Source organism: Esox lucius, chromosome 11 (assembly GCF_011004845.1).
Source record: "Esox lucius isolate fEsoLuc1 chromosome 11, fEsoLuc1.pri, whole genome shotgun sequence".
NCBI lineage: Eukaryota > Metazoa > Chordata > Actinopteri > Esociformes > Esocidae > Esox > Esox lucius.
In genome coordinates, this window is record NC_047579.1 from 33,380,911 (window position 1) to 33,397,535 (window position 16,625).

The 16,625-nt window shown below is 42.5% G+C and overlaps 1 protein-coding gene across 5 annotated transcripts in view; it reads left to right on the forward strand.

The window, feature by feature from the left end:
- The window catches only part of tex2 (testis expressed 2), a 37,730-nt gene that overhangs the window by 11,682 nt on the left and 9,423 nt on the right, over positions 1 to 16,625 (forward strand). For 4 of the 5 annotated variants that reach the window (XM_010874268.4, XM_010874271.4, XM_010874272.4 and 1 more), the window contains exons 3-8: positions 4,224 to 5,934; positions 7,603 to 7,803; positions 8,089 to 8,404; positions 13,333 to 13,559; positions 15,661 to 15,822; positions 16,044 to 16,143. In XM_010874268.4, the coding sequence (XP_010872570.1) occupies positions 4,249 to 5,934; positions 7,603 to 7,803; positions 8,089 to 8,404; positions 13,333 to 13,559; positions 15,661 to 15,822; positions 16,044 to 16,143 (2,692 nt within the window). In that variant the 5' untranslated portion in view covers positions 4,224 to 4,248. Of the gene's footprint in view, positions 1 to 2,206; positions 2,465 to 4,223; positions 5,935 to 7,602; positions 7,804 to 8,088; positions 8,405 to 13,332; positions 13,560 to 15,660; positions 15,823 to 16,043; positions 16,144 to 16,625 lie in introns of those variants that run through there. The other variant, XM_010874269.4, reaches the window with a different exon arrangement.

Sequence of the window (16,625 nt, forward strand, 5' to 3'; positions counted from 1 at the left end):
TTTTCAGAAACAGACCTTTAAAAGATTGTTCCAGTACCAGCCTGGCAGAGCATCAACAGAGACAATAAATAGCATCTGACTGGGTCAGTGGAATGCAGTTACTGCATGCAAATTATAAACCAATTATATTATACACATTTTATTAACCTGTTCCAAAACTTTTGGTGGCCAGAAATTTTTGGACTGTATACATGTTTTTTTTTGTTTTTTTTTAAAGGATCAAACCAGTATGTACAAAAATACAACCTGATAAATATGTACTCTAGCATTTGTGGTTTGAAATCCAGACCTTTGGTGTGTAGAGCAAAAGGACAAAGGGTCCTCTGGACTGCTTTAGTCTCTAATTGACTACACATAAGGCCAGAGATGGTCTACTGACCTCTCCACCCAAGCTGCATTAAACTCAATCAGCGACATTGCAGCATAACTAGCTCACTGTTGGAGTTCCTAGAGTGATGCTGTCCATACAGGGAAAATCTACCGGTAAGACCCTATTTCAGCATAGCCACAGGACATAGGGTTGTTGGGGGAACTTTATCGCCTGACACTAGCTTCAGTTTGAATATTGAGGTTTGCTTACTACCAATGCAGTGCAGAAATGCTTGTGTTTGTGCCATGTGAGGAAATTCACAATTATAGAGGCACACATGATCTGTTAATACCGTACCTCTCCTTTTCTCTCTCTCTTTCTTTCCCAAATGTTTTGCATGGCATTAGGGTGGAGTTGTCTAGGGGCTCAGGTCCCAAGGGAAAGAGAGAGTATGAGCACAACCAGTGTGTGTTTGCATGTACAGCCTCAAAGTTCAGTTCCCACAAGGTTTTTACCTGGTCTCCTCAAGGAAAAAGGTTAGAGGTTCAGGGTAAATTATACCATTGGGAATAGTATTAGTGGTTTGGGATTTTGTGTTTTTTTTTTTTTTTTTGATTTAGGCATTAGGTTTAGGATTAGGCTTTAGGATAAGGCTAATTTTAGCCTTTTGGGTATTGAGGTTATGGTTTGGGTTATGTTAGGTTAAGTTTAGGATTAGTAACAGGAATAGGGAAAAGGGGGTTCTGGTCCCCATAAAAACTGATAAACAATTTAGTCGAGATGGCAGATCTAGACTAAATATCTTGGTGGCAGATCTCGACAAAAGGAATTAATTTGATTTGTTGACTAAATGGAGAGGGCATTTCAAACAAGCTGAGTCATTTGAGAGGACATTTGCCCTGGGTTAATGTTGGCATCTACCGTAAATTCTTAATCTTCACCCCTACCCTGACTTTAAATATGTACTTCAATTGAGTGACTTTAGGGTTGGGACATAAGCTGTGCATGCTCCATTGGGTTGACCAGTCATATCATTTTTTGTGCTTCTGGGGCAGGTCTGCCTCAGACGTGTTTGAAAATAACTCCTACACCTGCACATTCGTTTGACTGACTTGGGTGTGAACGTTTGTTCATTTCTATGCATCAGCTTTCCTTGTCCTGTCTGTCATGGTCTTGTTAGCTAACCTGTGTACGTCTGTCTAATGTCCACACTAGTACATTGAGCAGCAGCATGTTAGAGGAGGATATGTGTCTCTGTGTTGGACTGAACAGACGGCCTGATGGTGTGCAGCTGCATACTAAGCAGTAGTCTCCCTCTGTATCTACCTTCCTCTCTCCCTTACTTCAATGTAGCCTTCTGTCCCATAATCGGTTTATCTCAATGTACCCTTCTGTAGGTAATCAGGCTGTCTCAATTCTTTACGAAATATGTATTTACAGTGTGTCACACTAGTCTTCTGTACTAATAATCAAGGTGTGTCAAACTAGCCTTCATGATCTTTAATCAATGTACAGTATTCCAATCTAGCCTTCTTGACTAATAATCCATCTACAGTATGTCAATGTAGCCTACTTGGCTAATAATCAATCTAAAGTATGTCAATGTAGCCTACTTAGCTAATATTAATTCTACGGTATGTCAATGTAGCCTACTTGGCTAATAATCAATCTACAGTATGTCAGTGTAGCCTTCTGTACCACCCAGTCTTAATCCGCCCTGTTTCTCCTCTCTGTTTCTCTGCACCGTTTCTCTCTGTCTATACCCTCTGTCTTTCTGTGCAGAGGGCAGAGCAGGCTTTAGCTGATTAAAGTAGCCCTGCTCGCTTTGATTAATTGGATGAGTGTGTTGTCTCTGAGCCAGGTTTGCAGCTCTGAGCACCTCTTGTAGCCTAGCTGTCATGGCCATCTCGATGAGCTGTGTTCATAGCCAGAAACGTGGAGTGTTTTCTCTCAAGTTTGAATCTGTTTTCCATTGTCTCACGCTGAAGGTTGCTGTTACAATATAACAAGCGTATAACTAGGATATTTTCAGTGTTCAACAGTTCATATGGCTTTGTGCTTAAGGTCAGTGTTTATAGTCTCAACCATGGACTGGTGTCTCTTTTCCGCGACCTTTTTACATTGCTAAAATCCCGGTAACCTGCATCCCGCTGGGTACGTTCTAGTTTTGATATAGATTTTGATATATATTTGCTTAAATTGTCAATGAATGTGAATTCTGTGTAAAATGAACAAAGAATTTCACCTTATACTCAATCAGAAGCAACAGCAGATGTGTGTGTCTCTTTGCATATTACCACTTCTTTGCTCAGAAGTGTGCAAGCTTCTTTCTCTCATAGCTAACTTTCTGTTTGGCTATCTTCCTGTTGCTGTTGAGGTCCATAAATTTGGATTTGAACTTTCTGGCCTTTTCCCTTATAGCTTTAAACTATCCTTAAAACTTTGATCACTAAGGTGCCGTCCCTCACTTCACACCTCTTCTCTACACCCTGGTCTCTGGTCTGCCTGTTCTCTCACTTCAAAAGCTCTTCCCTGTTTCAGATTGAATTCCTCTTTAAAGGCTTGTCTCTGAAAGGTGCTCCGCTGCATCTACACCTCCCCTGTGGCTCCGTATCGTGTTCTCCTCCGTGGCTTTTTCAATCTCGCACTCCCTCCATCTCTTGTGCCTGAACGCCATATCTAAAATGGCTTAAATTCATACAGACCCAAATACACAAATGAATGCATCACTATACAGATAGGAACACACACACACACACACAACCATTTCAAGGCAGCAAAGCAATGACATAGTGTTTTGACTATTTGGCAGGAGAGTCAAACACAATGTCATTCTGTTCAGCAGACGGCTCTAAATTCAGGCCAAGCCTCTCGGGGAAATAAAGGCTTTCTGGATGTAAAGAAACAATCACAGCCCAGCAACAGTTTCATTGTTTCTCTCCGGCTTCGTCTTCTATTAGAGCCTGTGTGAGGTGTGTGTGTGTGTGTGCATGCATGTGTGTTTACACAGAACAGTATACATCGGACAAGAATAAACAGCTACAATAACATCACAGATAATTTCGGGAAATCATTCACTGATTCTTCTCTGTGGTTCTGCCTTGGTGGGGATAAATAATGGCCTGGTCTGTTACTGTGTGATCAACTAACCATAACTGACAGCAGAGCAGTTTGTATGTAAATACAGTTGGAATGTGATACTGAATTCTGCCTTTGTTCATGAGGGATGATCTGGTGCCTTAATTAAAACATTTATAATCCTTTTCTTTCTCTGTGTCCCAATTTAATTTAAAGAACTTTGTCATAGGAAACATTTGTTGAGATTACCTAAGCAACTGGCAAATAAGAAGTAACATCATTAAAATGTGCATATATATATATATATATATATATATATATTCATAAACATTACACAGATGTTTGAAAAGGATAAAGCCATTAATGAACTAGTGTAATGTTGTAAAAATGTGCCTATAGTCATGAGAGTGAGGATAAGTATTTAGTAAATTAAATTAAGAGATGGTTAAAAATGTTTATGTTCTCAATGTTATTTGTGCTCCACTGGTTGCTTTGTGTGCTACGGGTCACAAATCTGTGTGCTGTGCACATTGCGGTATTTAACTTAACAATGATGGGAGTTCATCAGTGTTTGATTTGATTTCAAATTTTTATGGGTATGTATGATGTAAGAGAAATATGTGTCCTCTAAGATGTTTAAACACATGCAGCTCATTTTGTGAGCAGCCTGCATGTAGTGTTTCCTATTGTGTGCAAGGTCTGCCTATGGAGGCCTCTCTCGATGTACCAAATAGTACTCTTTGTGTCTCATGATTTCAATCTAACTATGTTGCCATTTCTCTCGCCCTTTCCCTCCCTCTGTCTCTCGCTCTGTCACTTCTTTCCTTTTCTCCAGGCTTTGAGGCCAGTGGCGTGTGGTCATGACCAGCCAGGGCAGCAGCAGGAAGGACGGCCATGCTACTGACACTCCCCCCTCCTCCTCCATGCACTCCCGCCCGCCCCCTGGCCCCAAGCTGCAGGTGCAACGCTCTCTGTCCCGGGACACCATCACCATCCACTTTTCTGCCCTGGGAAAAGAGGAGGATGAGGAGGATGAGGAGCTGTATGGGTTTGGGACACCTGCGTCCTCAACCTCCCCAGGACAGGGTTTAGAGAGGCTGGCTGGAATGCAGGGGAAAACCGATGACCGAGGCATCTTGACAGCCTTGGAAGCTAGTGAGGAGCTACTGTTGTTTGAGGCTGGGGAGTTGGAGTCCACCACTACTTCAGCACCAGTTCTGCCGGTGTCCTCTTCCACTGCCCCCCACAGCCCAGCTCTGCCCATCCTCCAAACCTCCTCCTATCCGAACCTCCACTCCCCACCTGCTAGTTCCTCATGGCCCTCAGAAAACATCAGACCCAGCATCCCCCCCCCGTCCTCCTCCTCCACCACGTCTTCTCCCGCCCGCTCTGCCTGCTTGCCCTCCAAGCCTTTCCTCAGCCTCAGGTCCTTGTCCAATGAAATGATGGTTGCCCCTCCTTCCTCTGGCGGGCGGCACCGCCACCACCTGATGAAGACATTCGTCAAGTCGATCTCCACAGACAACACCAGGCCTGACCACCAGGAGGCGCAGTCTCTCTCTCAGCACCGCCCGGCGCCGCCGGATTCCCGCATCAACAACCTGCAGCTCTTCAAACAGTTCAGTCAGCCGAGGGAGTCCTCCGTGTCTGTGGGTGGGGACTCCAAGACAGCCCCTTCCTCCCCTCTTACCTCCCCAGCCGACGGAAGGTCCTTCTTCAAAGTGCAGGAGATGGAGGCAAGGATTGAGGATACTCGGAGGCGTTTGTCCGAAGTTATGTGCGAACCAATGCAGCTATTTAGCAAGTTCATGGGGGACGAGGCAGGAGGGCCGGCCGATGGAGGCGCCACCGCCGCTACCCACCGTTCCAAGTCCCTCTCCGTCAGCGCCACCGAGCTCACCAACCTGGTTTCCCTTAACGGGCACGCAGAGAGCAATAACAACTACAGCATCAAAGAGGAGGAGGCGGTTGACACTGAAGGGGAGGAGGAAGAAGAGACCCCAACCTGCGAAGCCCAAGTAACTGACTTCTCCTCTCATCAAGTCCAGACCCACAGGACCTGCAGGGTCTTTTCCCCTCCTCCTCTCCCCAGGTCCTCCTCCCTCGCGCTGGGTCGCTGCTCCATGTCGGCCCTGGCCCGCCTGGAGGACGAGGAGTTCTGTGAGCTCTACAGTGCAGACTTTGAGCCCTGTGCAGACCCTGAGACGTTGCACGGGGAGAGGCCTGTGTCACGACAGCCCCAAACCAGCAGCACAGGTGTCTGCAGTGAAACGGAGTACAGAGAAGTGGAAGAAGACCTAGCGAATGTTCCCATCACTGGCCTCCTCTTGATCACCTGTGTAGTCTACAGTTATCTGGTCCTCCCTCAGCCCCCCTACGTGTGTGCAGTTGTCCAGGGTTTGGCTGCAGGGTTCATGCTGGCAATCCTGCTCCTATGGATGTCGGCTCCGGGAGGCTCCAGCTACAGTGGGACCAGGCGGGCCAGATGCAGAGGGGAGCAGTGGAACGTGGCCCAACTGGATATCAAAGAACCGGGCATCTTCAAGGTAAGTGCATACGTATGTCAAAAATAATGATAATAATTGACCGAAACTTTGCTGTTTTCCATTAAATTCGTAAGCATTATCAGTGTGCGAGATTATTTTCTATTTTGTTTAAGTACATAAGTATAAAAAAAATCTACATATGAAATTACCGCCAAAATGATTGGTACCTATTGTACTGGTGTGTTGGATATGTTATGTTCACTTTAACACTACTGAGAAATTATGATAACCTAAATAACAAATGTCCAAATATATTAGAAAACTTTCTAAGTGGGTGCATTTACTTTTTCACATGACCGTATATACACCGATCAGCCATAACATTATGACCACCTGCATAATATTGTTTAGGTCCCCCTTTTGCCGCCAAAACAGCCCTTACTCATTGAGGCATGGATTCCAATAGACACCTGAAGGTGTGCTGTGGTATCTGGCACCAAGACCTTAGCAGCAGATCCTTTAAGTCCTGTAAGTTGCGAGGTGGGGCCTCCATGGATTGTACCTGTTTGTCCAGCATATTCCACTAATGCTCGACTGGATTGAGAACTGGGGAATTTGGAGGCCAAGTCAACACTTTGAACTCGTTGTTGGGTTCCTCAAACCATTCCTGAACCATTTTTGCTTTGTGGCAGCGTGTATTATCCTGTTGAAAGAGGCCAATGCCATCAGGGAATACCGTTGCCATGAAAGGGTGCACATGGTCTGCAACAATGCTTAAGTAAGTGGTAACTGTCAAGGTAACATCTACATGAATGGCAGGACCCAAGGTATCCCAGCAGAACATTGCCCAGAGCATCACACTGCCTTTGCCAGCTTGCCTTCTTCCCATAGTGCACCCTGGTGCCATGTGTTCTCCAGGTAAGCGCCGCACACGCACCAGGCCATCCATGTGATGCAAAAGAAATCGTGTTTGTTGCAATAGATGTTTGTTGCAAGGTACAAAGTTTGTATCCTTTTAAGTGTCTTTTTTGTGTATATCTAGTATATTTGTGATGTTTGCCCTCAGAAAACTTAACAGATGAAACAGTCTGTCAAATGTTCTCCTTTTAACCCAGTTAATGTGCTGGAAACTGAAGCAGAGGAGAAACTCTTAGCATTTGGCTTGCGGTTATGTAAGGGAATGTGTGTGCGCGTGTATGTATGCGCATGTGTGTGCACGTTTGTGTGTGTGTGTGTGTGTGTGTGTGTGTGTGAACCCATAAGGGCATACAAGGATTTGATGGCTTAAGGCTGCAGTTGTGCTGGAGAAAGGCTCTTTGGTCATACAGGACACAATAGAATATAGCAGGCTGACGGAAGGGGCATACGAAGCAGCTCTCACCCACACTATGACGTGACCCCCTCCCCCAGTTAGCATGATGTAACTTCTGATGCAACTCCCCCTTTCCTGAAGAGAAAACAGGCTGCTGTTGTTTCTCGAAAGCAGACGCGTTTCAATACCAGCTCCACATTTCTGTCGACACAATGATTCACTAACTGTGATGTTAGTAGGGAAGAGGGCTTTCATCTAAATGTTGTACACCCTGTGGTTGTATGGCAGCACATCTCTCCACATGATTGGCTGATGGAAGTGAGTGCCCTGCATTGCACGTGTGTGTACTGTACGTCTCAATCTCCGGTATACAGCCACACGTGTCAGGGTGTTTACATGGTGGTCCCTGTTGACAGGGCTGGATGAACCAGATGTACAGCTATGACCCGGAGATGTACCACGCAACTCTAACGCACTCCGTCTATGTACGACTGGAGGGCTCCACCCTGCGCCTGTCCAAACCCAACCGCAACATCGCCCGGCGAGCCACGCACAACGAGCCCAAACCCGACGTAATCTACATCAGTCAGAAGATCTATGACCTCACCAACAGCAAGGTGTGTCTGTCTGTCTGTCTGTCTGTCTGTCTGTTTGTCTGTCTGTCCAGCCATCTTTGTCTGTTGTTCTGTGGAAGGACCGGTGTTTGCAGATGTACACATGATCTTGTCTATATCTGAGAGAAATGGGTGGATATTTCTGTCTCTCCGTGTGTTACTGGGAACAGCCATTACGGTGGGCCTCCTTCACAAGGGATTTACTGTAAATGACTACCCAGCCAGCCTAATATTCACACCATCCCCAGGAAAGTGATGTAGCGTGTAACATCCAAATGTTTCCCCCAGATCCACCTGGTGCCCCAGAGCTTGGCCAGGAAGCGCGTATGGAACAAGAAGTACCCCATTTGTATCGAGCTGGCCAAGCAGGAGGACTTCATGGCCAAGGCCCAGGGAGAGAGGCCCGAGCCTGGGGAGGAGAAGTTGGAGAAGGTAGATGGTCCAGGGGGAGCAGTGGGTGGAGAGGACCCCAGGGAGCGGGATCTGATCCTGTTCCTGTTTGGGAGGACGGGTCGTGAGAAGGAGGAGTGGTTCAGAAGGATTCTGTTGGCATCCAAACTTAAGTCCCAGGCAAATAAATTACCCAGTGAACGTCCAGTCAGCGGTAAGGTTGATTCATAAACACACACACTTATATACACACACACACACACACACACACACAGTAGACTTACTGTGCCCTCCACAAATATTGGCACCCTTGGTAAATATGAGCAAAGGAAGCTGTGAGGTCTTTATTATTTATCTTTCATTCAAAATAGAAACAAAAATATAACCTCCAATTGAAGTAAGTCATTCTTAAAACAAATACTTTTCTCAAATGTCTGTGTGCCACAATTATTGGCACCCCGTCATTTAATTATTGGCAATCTCACTTTGCCAAGATAACAGCTCTGAGTCTTTTCCTATAATCCATAATGAGCTTGGAGAACACATGGCAAGGGATCTGAGACCATTCCTCCATGCAGAATCTCTTCAGATCCTTCAGATTCTGAGGTCCACACATGTGAGCTCTCCTCTTTAGCTTTTTTTTTATTTATTTTTTTATATTTTTATAAAGCCCTTTTTACAACAGCAGTTGTCACAAAGTGCTTTACAGAGACACCCGGCCTTAAACCCCAAGGAGCAAACAACAGTAGTGTTGAATTTCAGTGGCTAGGAAAAACTCCCTAAGAAGGTCGAATTTTAGGAAGAAACCTAGAGAGGACCCAGGCTCAGAGGGGTGACCAGTCCTCTTCTGGCTGTGCCGGGTGAGATATTAAGAGTCCAATTGGAATAATAAATACATTTCTCTGGGCTAAAGCCAGAGTCTATTTGATTTTAGACTAGGTCAGAAGTATGACCAGGTGGACAAGGACAGGGACAGCAACGGACCCCCCAAACCAGGTAATCCGCAGGTGTGGACCAGGACCTCATCTCCTCCTAAAATTTTAAACTGGAGGATACTGAGAAAAGTTAGTAGTACATCCCTCATATCCCCCAGCACAATAATATAGCAGCGTAACACCTTGGAACTGAGACGTAACACCTTGGAACTATAGCTTATCCCATAGGTTTTCTATGGCGTTTAGATCGGGGGACTAGTATGGCCATAGCAAAACCTTGATTCTGTGGTCAATGAAGCATTTTGATGTTGATTTTGTGGTGTGCTTTGGATCGTTGTCCTGCTGGAAGGTCCAACCACGAGGCAGTTTAATCTTCCTGGCAGAGACAGTAAGGTTTTGATTTAATATCTGCTGGTACTTTATGGAGTCTACAAAGTCATGTAGCCTAACAAGTAGTCCAGGGACTTTGGAAGAACAAGAAAAGGATCTAGGCAAACCTAGTTTGTCCGGCACGCAATTAAAAGGAATGATGTTGCCCTCCCTGTATTCGAACCGGGGTCTCCAATGTGTCTTCAATCACTACGCCAAGCTAAACATGCAAAAAGCTAACTTCTGCAATATTAAACCAATAAGTCGAAATTCCACAGATTATTAGCTAACATCCCAACTAGGGGTGTCACAATATACCGGTATTGACAATAACCGTGATATTTAATTTTTTTATATTGATATCATGTTAAATAATACACATGATAATATAGTAATCAATACGCGGGAACCAAAGTTGTATTTTTCCAAAAACACCTCTCGGTTTTTTGATACCTTATCATGTCACTTATAGTCAAACACAAATGCATGTTCTTATACAACGAGACTGGACCTGTGCACTGGCATTGAAATCAACTTTTTAGACCCTCTAGAACCCCGGAGAGGTCTAGAAAGAAGCACGGTTTTTGTAGACTATTCACATGGAAAAAAGGACGTTGTATTTTTCCAAAATCTACTCTAAATGTTTTCATAGCATGGACAAACAATGCATGTGCTTAACATATGAGTCTGAACCTATACACTAGCATTTGAATTAACACCTTTTATTAGCCTGTTCTTTAGGCAAATGGTCTTTGTATTTTTACAAAAGCTCCTCTTTGTGTTAGGCCTTTGTGGTTCAGATCATTCGGCTGCCTTTTCACTGTCCATTGTCATTGTTCTTTATGTATGCTTTTATTTTTTGCTTGTACTGTTATGGTACCAGACTCTCTCCACCTCCATAAACTAGAATTTTGAGTGTAATTCATTTGCCAAAAAAGAGGAAACAAAACACATTAAACAAAGTTGAAGATGAATTTGACTGATAGACTTTTTTTTAAAATTTCCTATAGATACCGCGATAATATCGTTACCGTGAATTATTTTGGCCACGATAATCGTGTAGTGAAAATCTGATATTGTGACAGCCTTAATCCCAACCAATATCAAGTTTAACAGTGTCACTACACTACATTTAACGCATTAAATTAGAAAGAGTTTACAGTAGATGGCTAGGTAATAGCTATACAGATATTGAGTCAGTCACTCATTCACCCACTCAGTAAGAGACCTTCGCTCTTCTTGGTCGGCTCTGCTTAAGCGGTGATAGGATATGGGCATGAGAAACTTAACACAACATGGACAGAATCTAATAGCGGTCTGGCAAAAGCAGCCCCACAACATCACAGATCTACCACCATTCTTAACAGTGGGGATGAGGTACATTTCTGCACTGATATCTTTGTCTACGCCAAACTCCCCTCTGGTGTTTGTTTCCACAAAGCTCTGATTTGGTCTCATCTGACCATAGAACCCTGTCCCACAAGTTCCAGCAATGTTTGGCAAAGTGTAGATGCTTAAACCTCTCAAGCAACGTGTAATTAGTTAGGTGTTTGATTGTTTGATGGCCGAAATCAGCGAATGAAATTGAGCTGGGCGGGTCTATGACTTTAGACGTCCATTAAACCCAAATGGAACATCAAACAGCTACGAAACAAACATACTCGTAAATGTGTCTGCGAGGAATGGACAGGAAAACTCCCATACAAAAATACCGCTTGGGGGCGCTATAAACATAACCGATGTTTCTCATGATTTTGCCGTTGATAAAAACACACTTAAACGACATTTCCTCCAAAACAGCTGAATGGATTTGGATGACAATTGGTGTAAAGGACGACTGGACCAGGATGTATAGCTATTAGCTAGCCATCTATAATAATATTTGTACAACAGTACACTTTAGTTCCGTTACTAACGTTTTGTTGCCCACTTTATCTCAGCAAAATTGTAATGGCTGGGGTAAAAAATACATTTGGAGAGGATAGAGAGCAGCCCGTACCTCCAGTAGCCCCTGTGGTGTAGTGGGGACATCCCTGTTCTTCAATATTCTGCCCCTGGTTCGTTTCTCCTTTGAGATGTCCCATGTTTTGTATTTCAGAAATGTATTGCCACTCTGTACATTTCAGCCTTCACACAACAATATATATCCCCTCTGTAATACCTTCTCAAATGTTTCTCAAATGTTTAGGACAATTTCTGGTTTCAAGGTCGTTTTGTTTTGATTTCCTCTCCTTCGATTGGACATCCTGACTACTAGCGGCATTGGGCATTTTTAAATAGCAAAACATTCCTCTAATGAGAGCATGCAGTGATATGCTTCCTGTGCCCTGCTTGGCCCCCTGAAACGCTGCTCGCAGCTTTAATTTGATTTTGATCCTGTTGTTAGTAAGTCTGTTTATTAAAAGTCCTTCGATCCACCACCTCTGCGCCTGTGTCCTGCTGCTACTCAACGTGACAGATGACTATGGGAATTTGGCTTGTGTGTCGCCTTATATTTATACCCCAATGAAACAGGAATTCATGGCTTAGCACTTAAGTGTTCCAGATCACTCAGGTGAACTTAAAAACATGAAATATGAATGGAAATGTATTTAAGTTAGATCTTAAACATTTCTAGGGCTGCCAATAATTGTGGCACACATTGTGGAGAAAAATATTACATTTATTTCACATTATAATTTTTTCTTCAGTCAATTAACTTAAATTAAAGGTTAGATTTTTGAGTTAAATGCCTAGAGGATAAACTGCAAATACTTTTTTTTCACAACCCTGTTTGCTCATATTTAACTTAAGAGAGCCAGTATTAGCAGAGAGCACTATATTCTCCTTCACCAGCTGGCTCTTTACTGAACCATCTGTTTTCACAGGACCCCAGAACAGGACATAACTGGCAATCTGTTAAAGGAGTGGACAAACTGACAGCTGAATTTTAAGTGGCATCGCCATCTAGTTTTAACCTCCCATACATTGTTGACTTCAAAATGTGGGTAATGCAAATTATGTAAACAGGGAAGTGAGTTTGGAAACCATTTTACCATTTAATTCATTATAAATTACCTCAACAATTGGTTATTATTTTGTAAGAGAGATACAATTTTGGACTTGTCAATATTCTATGTATGTACACTTTTCAGCTAAAGTTTTGACAGTTGTAAATGTGTCAGTTTGCCACTTTCATGTGGTTGTAGTAAATAATACAGTTACAGTTACATAAGTACTTGGCTTAAATTTAAAAGTTGCCTTTTAGATTTTGAGAAACTAAACACGAATGTTCAACTTTTGACTTGCTAAACCCCAAACCACGGTCTGGTCTGTGGAGTCTGGTCTGGTCTTTACAATGTGTTCCCGCAAGTATGGTTATGTTTGATCTATGTTTGAAACCTCTATAGTTACAGTACCAAAATGTTGAATGCATTTTTCTACTTAAATATGAATTGTCTTCCAACATCCCTTGAATTGGTGTTGTCTTCATGCATATACGGCAGATCATTGGGTTTTTACAGGATTTTTTATTGAAATTTCCTGATTCAATTGCATTACTCAAAGCTCCAAAAAGGAGGAAAATAATATGCCAGCCTGGTGGCTTGAAAGACTCATATTAGCCAAGACAGCATCCGCAATCCAGGGTTCATATGTCAACAAGTTCCTTAAAATACAATTTAAATCCGTCAAGTATTTCAAAAGGAACTGTACAGCCTGCCTGGACTGCAGGTTGGGTCCGGTTGGACATGATTGGTTCCATTCTAAGAAGAAAGTGAAATCAAGCACATCTGAACACAGATGTATTTAACAATGATTTCAGATAGTGTTTTGAACCTCGGTCTGATTGTTACAACAGAACGGCCTCACATTTTGGAAGCCGACAGCAGGAGCAGCAGCCGCAGCAGTCTCACGGACGAGCCCAGTCAGAAGGAGCATTCCCTGGTTGGAGGTGTCCGGCAGAAGATGTTGCTGGACTATAATGTCTACATGGTCAAGTATGTCAACCCCCCAGCACCGCCCGATAGCCCCCCTGCCAGCAGCCCTACACACAGCCCAGAGGGCAGTCCTGGAGCCAACAAGAAGGTAACAGAATATTTTTGTTTTTGCAGACACTCTTATTATCTAGAGCAACTTATAGTAGTGAATGCATAGTTCTTACTGGTCCATCATGGAAAACAAACCCGCCACCCAAGTCCTCCCATTTCCTAAATCCCAATTTAACCCCTGAATTCAGTAATGTTCCCAGCAGAAAGTAGGCAGCTAGAAGGCTCGTCATCTAGGAAGAACAAACTGCCAGGAGCTTAGGCAGAATCAAGTTCTAATTGACATTCCTTTAAATCGTCCATTGTGACTCCTGTTTGCTTGTTATTCCCGGCACATTCTGAACGATCAGTCACTAGCGAGTGGTAGGAAGATAACAAACGGAGCGTTTCTTTAGTTATACATTTATTGAAATAATCTTCGTTTTTTTATTGTCAATATTGTGAGGAGTTGTCTGGTATGCTATAGCTACAGGCTAGCCCTAGCAAATATTAAAAGTTGTCTGTTCTCTAAACCAAACTCCTAAACACTGCTTCACCAGAATACGCATGGTACTGGTAGTAGTGGAACCCCTATTATTGGCACTGCAGTTTTGAAATAGGCCTACATCTCCAGGAAACAATTATGAAACCACTGCACCTTTTCTTTCCTTTCCAAAAACATCGAAAAGGTTTTGAGTGAGGAACAGAAGGGTTAAAATTAAGAGACCACTGCAAATTAAACGCTTCTGTTCCTCTTTTCAACTTTTTTAGAAAGGAAAGAAAAAGGTGCAGTGGTTCTTCCAGAGCTGTATATCTTCTTGTGCCGAGTAATCATTTGATCAAATTGTCAATGTTTAGTGATTATAAGTGATATACAAATGTGAACTAGCATTATTAATGACCATTTCTGAAATGTCAGTGGAAATATAAATATTTTCAACTAGTTGGTTAGCGACACGGCAAAAAAATATACGATCCCCTATTATCGGCCACCTTACTATTTTGTTCAATAATATTTTAGTTCCTTTTTATTTGAGTTACAAATGACAGATCACAATCTTAAGTGTTTTTACTAGAAGGTTTTAGAATCCTTTTGTGCCTTCTAGTGAAGAAAAATGTTGGGGGAAATGGTATGTGGATGATGATTAGGTTAAGGAGAATAAACTATAGGGGAAGCAAACGGATGCAATTTATACTTTTTTTGATATTTGATGTTATAAGAAAATTTTCTTTTTGTACTGGGGTAACAGGGGTAGTTACCCCAAAAGGGTTTACACATGTATTAAAATCAATTTAATCTGTTTTATAAAATTAATACTAATTACAGTTAGCAAGCACAAACTGAGCTTGTGATTATACAAATGACATACATAAAGATAAAGGGGAGCTAATTACCCCTTGTACAAGGGGGCCAGTTACCCCCAACACACTCATCTAACATATTACTACTTTATTTAAAAAGTATTCAACATTTTCTCTCTAAACAAGTGGATTATTTATCTGAATGCTTGCTTACTTGTACATAAAAAATTGTATAGATCTAACCTAACTGAAACACTGGAAATCTGGAAATCTTACATCAGAATTGTTTTGTGCAAATACATCCTTATGATATTACAGCTGTTTTGGCAAGTATATTGTAATGATGAATCAGCCTATTCTTGAAATCAACTCATCCGTCTTCTAATCAGTATGTTAAATGACGAAAATGTAGATGATATCATAGGACGTGGATCTGTCATATCCAAAACAGTGTGATATGTAATTTTGCTGATAGGCTATTGTCAGAACTTTATGTTGCAACGCTAATTTTATAGAACAGCAACATCTAAAATGCTAAATGTGTGAGTAATATTTGCAGTGCACTTGTTCTCAGCTTCATGGGAAAGTGTTTAGAATTGCAGGAAATTAGCTTAAAATTACAAACATTTGTCAGCTCAATTGAGAAATATTTCAAGAAATTCTACATAAATGTCTTAAACATTATGAAGATAGGGAAGTGCCTTTAAGTTTCTTAGATTCTGTGTGTGACAAGCTGACCGCCACTCCCATGTCCCTGTCCACTGACATGCCCCTGATCTCGCCCACCACCTTAGCCCCTTTGACTCAGAAAAAACCCTGCTTTGTTTCACCATATTTAACTCCGATGTTGTTTTTATCAGTTGCACAGAAGCCTGTGTGAGCGTTTGGGGGAGGGGCAAAGGCCAGTGCCCGAGGCATGGGTGAATGCCCTTATAGGCCGGGTGTTCTGGGACTTCCTGGTGGAGAAGTACTGGGCTGACATGGTCTCTAAGAAGATTCAGATGAAGCTCAGTAAGATTAGGGTGGGTCTTGGCATCTCCCATTTGTCTCCACATATATACACATTTTAATTGTATCCGTTTTTGTCCCAGAAAGCTAGGCTATTTGTCAATATTATTTTTTGATTCCATGCATTCTCTTCTTCTCGCTTGCTTCTCAAAACACCAGCATGTAATCAGATGGAACAGAGAAAACACTTGAAATCAGACTGTCTAAGGTACACATGTTGTCTTGTGTGTTACAGTTGCCGTACTTTATGAATGAGCTGACTCTGACTGCACTGGACATGGGCTTCTCTATTCCCAAGATCCTCCATGCCTCTGAGCCCACTGTGGACCATCAAGGTAGTCTTTCTTTCTCTCTGTTTCTCTTCTCATGTCTGAGGATGGACTGAAAAACGGTTCCTCATTTCCCTCCTTGTGCCTCCACTTACCTTATTTCGTCTCAGTCTCTCCATATGCCTGGCAATGTTAACCAGAGTAATTAAACATTATATATCTGTCACAGACACTTTATACCTCTGGGCCTGTATTCATAAAGCATCTCAAGGTAAGAGTACTAATCTAGGGTCAGGCCTTTCCATGTCATGTTATTCATTATACTCTAAAGGGGTAAAATATCTTATATCAGCACTCTTACGAATGTGGTTTCCATATTCAAGTGGTGTCCATTTGGTGGGAAGCAATTTTTTCAGATTTTGCTATCCTTCAGGTGTAGGTGTTTGTCTCAAAGGTACAATATCTCACAAAAGTGAGTACACCCCTCACATTTTTGTAAATATTTGATTATATCTTTTTATGGGACAACAATGAAAAAATGACACTTT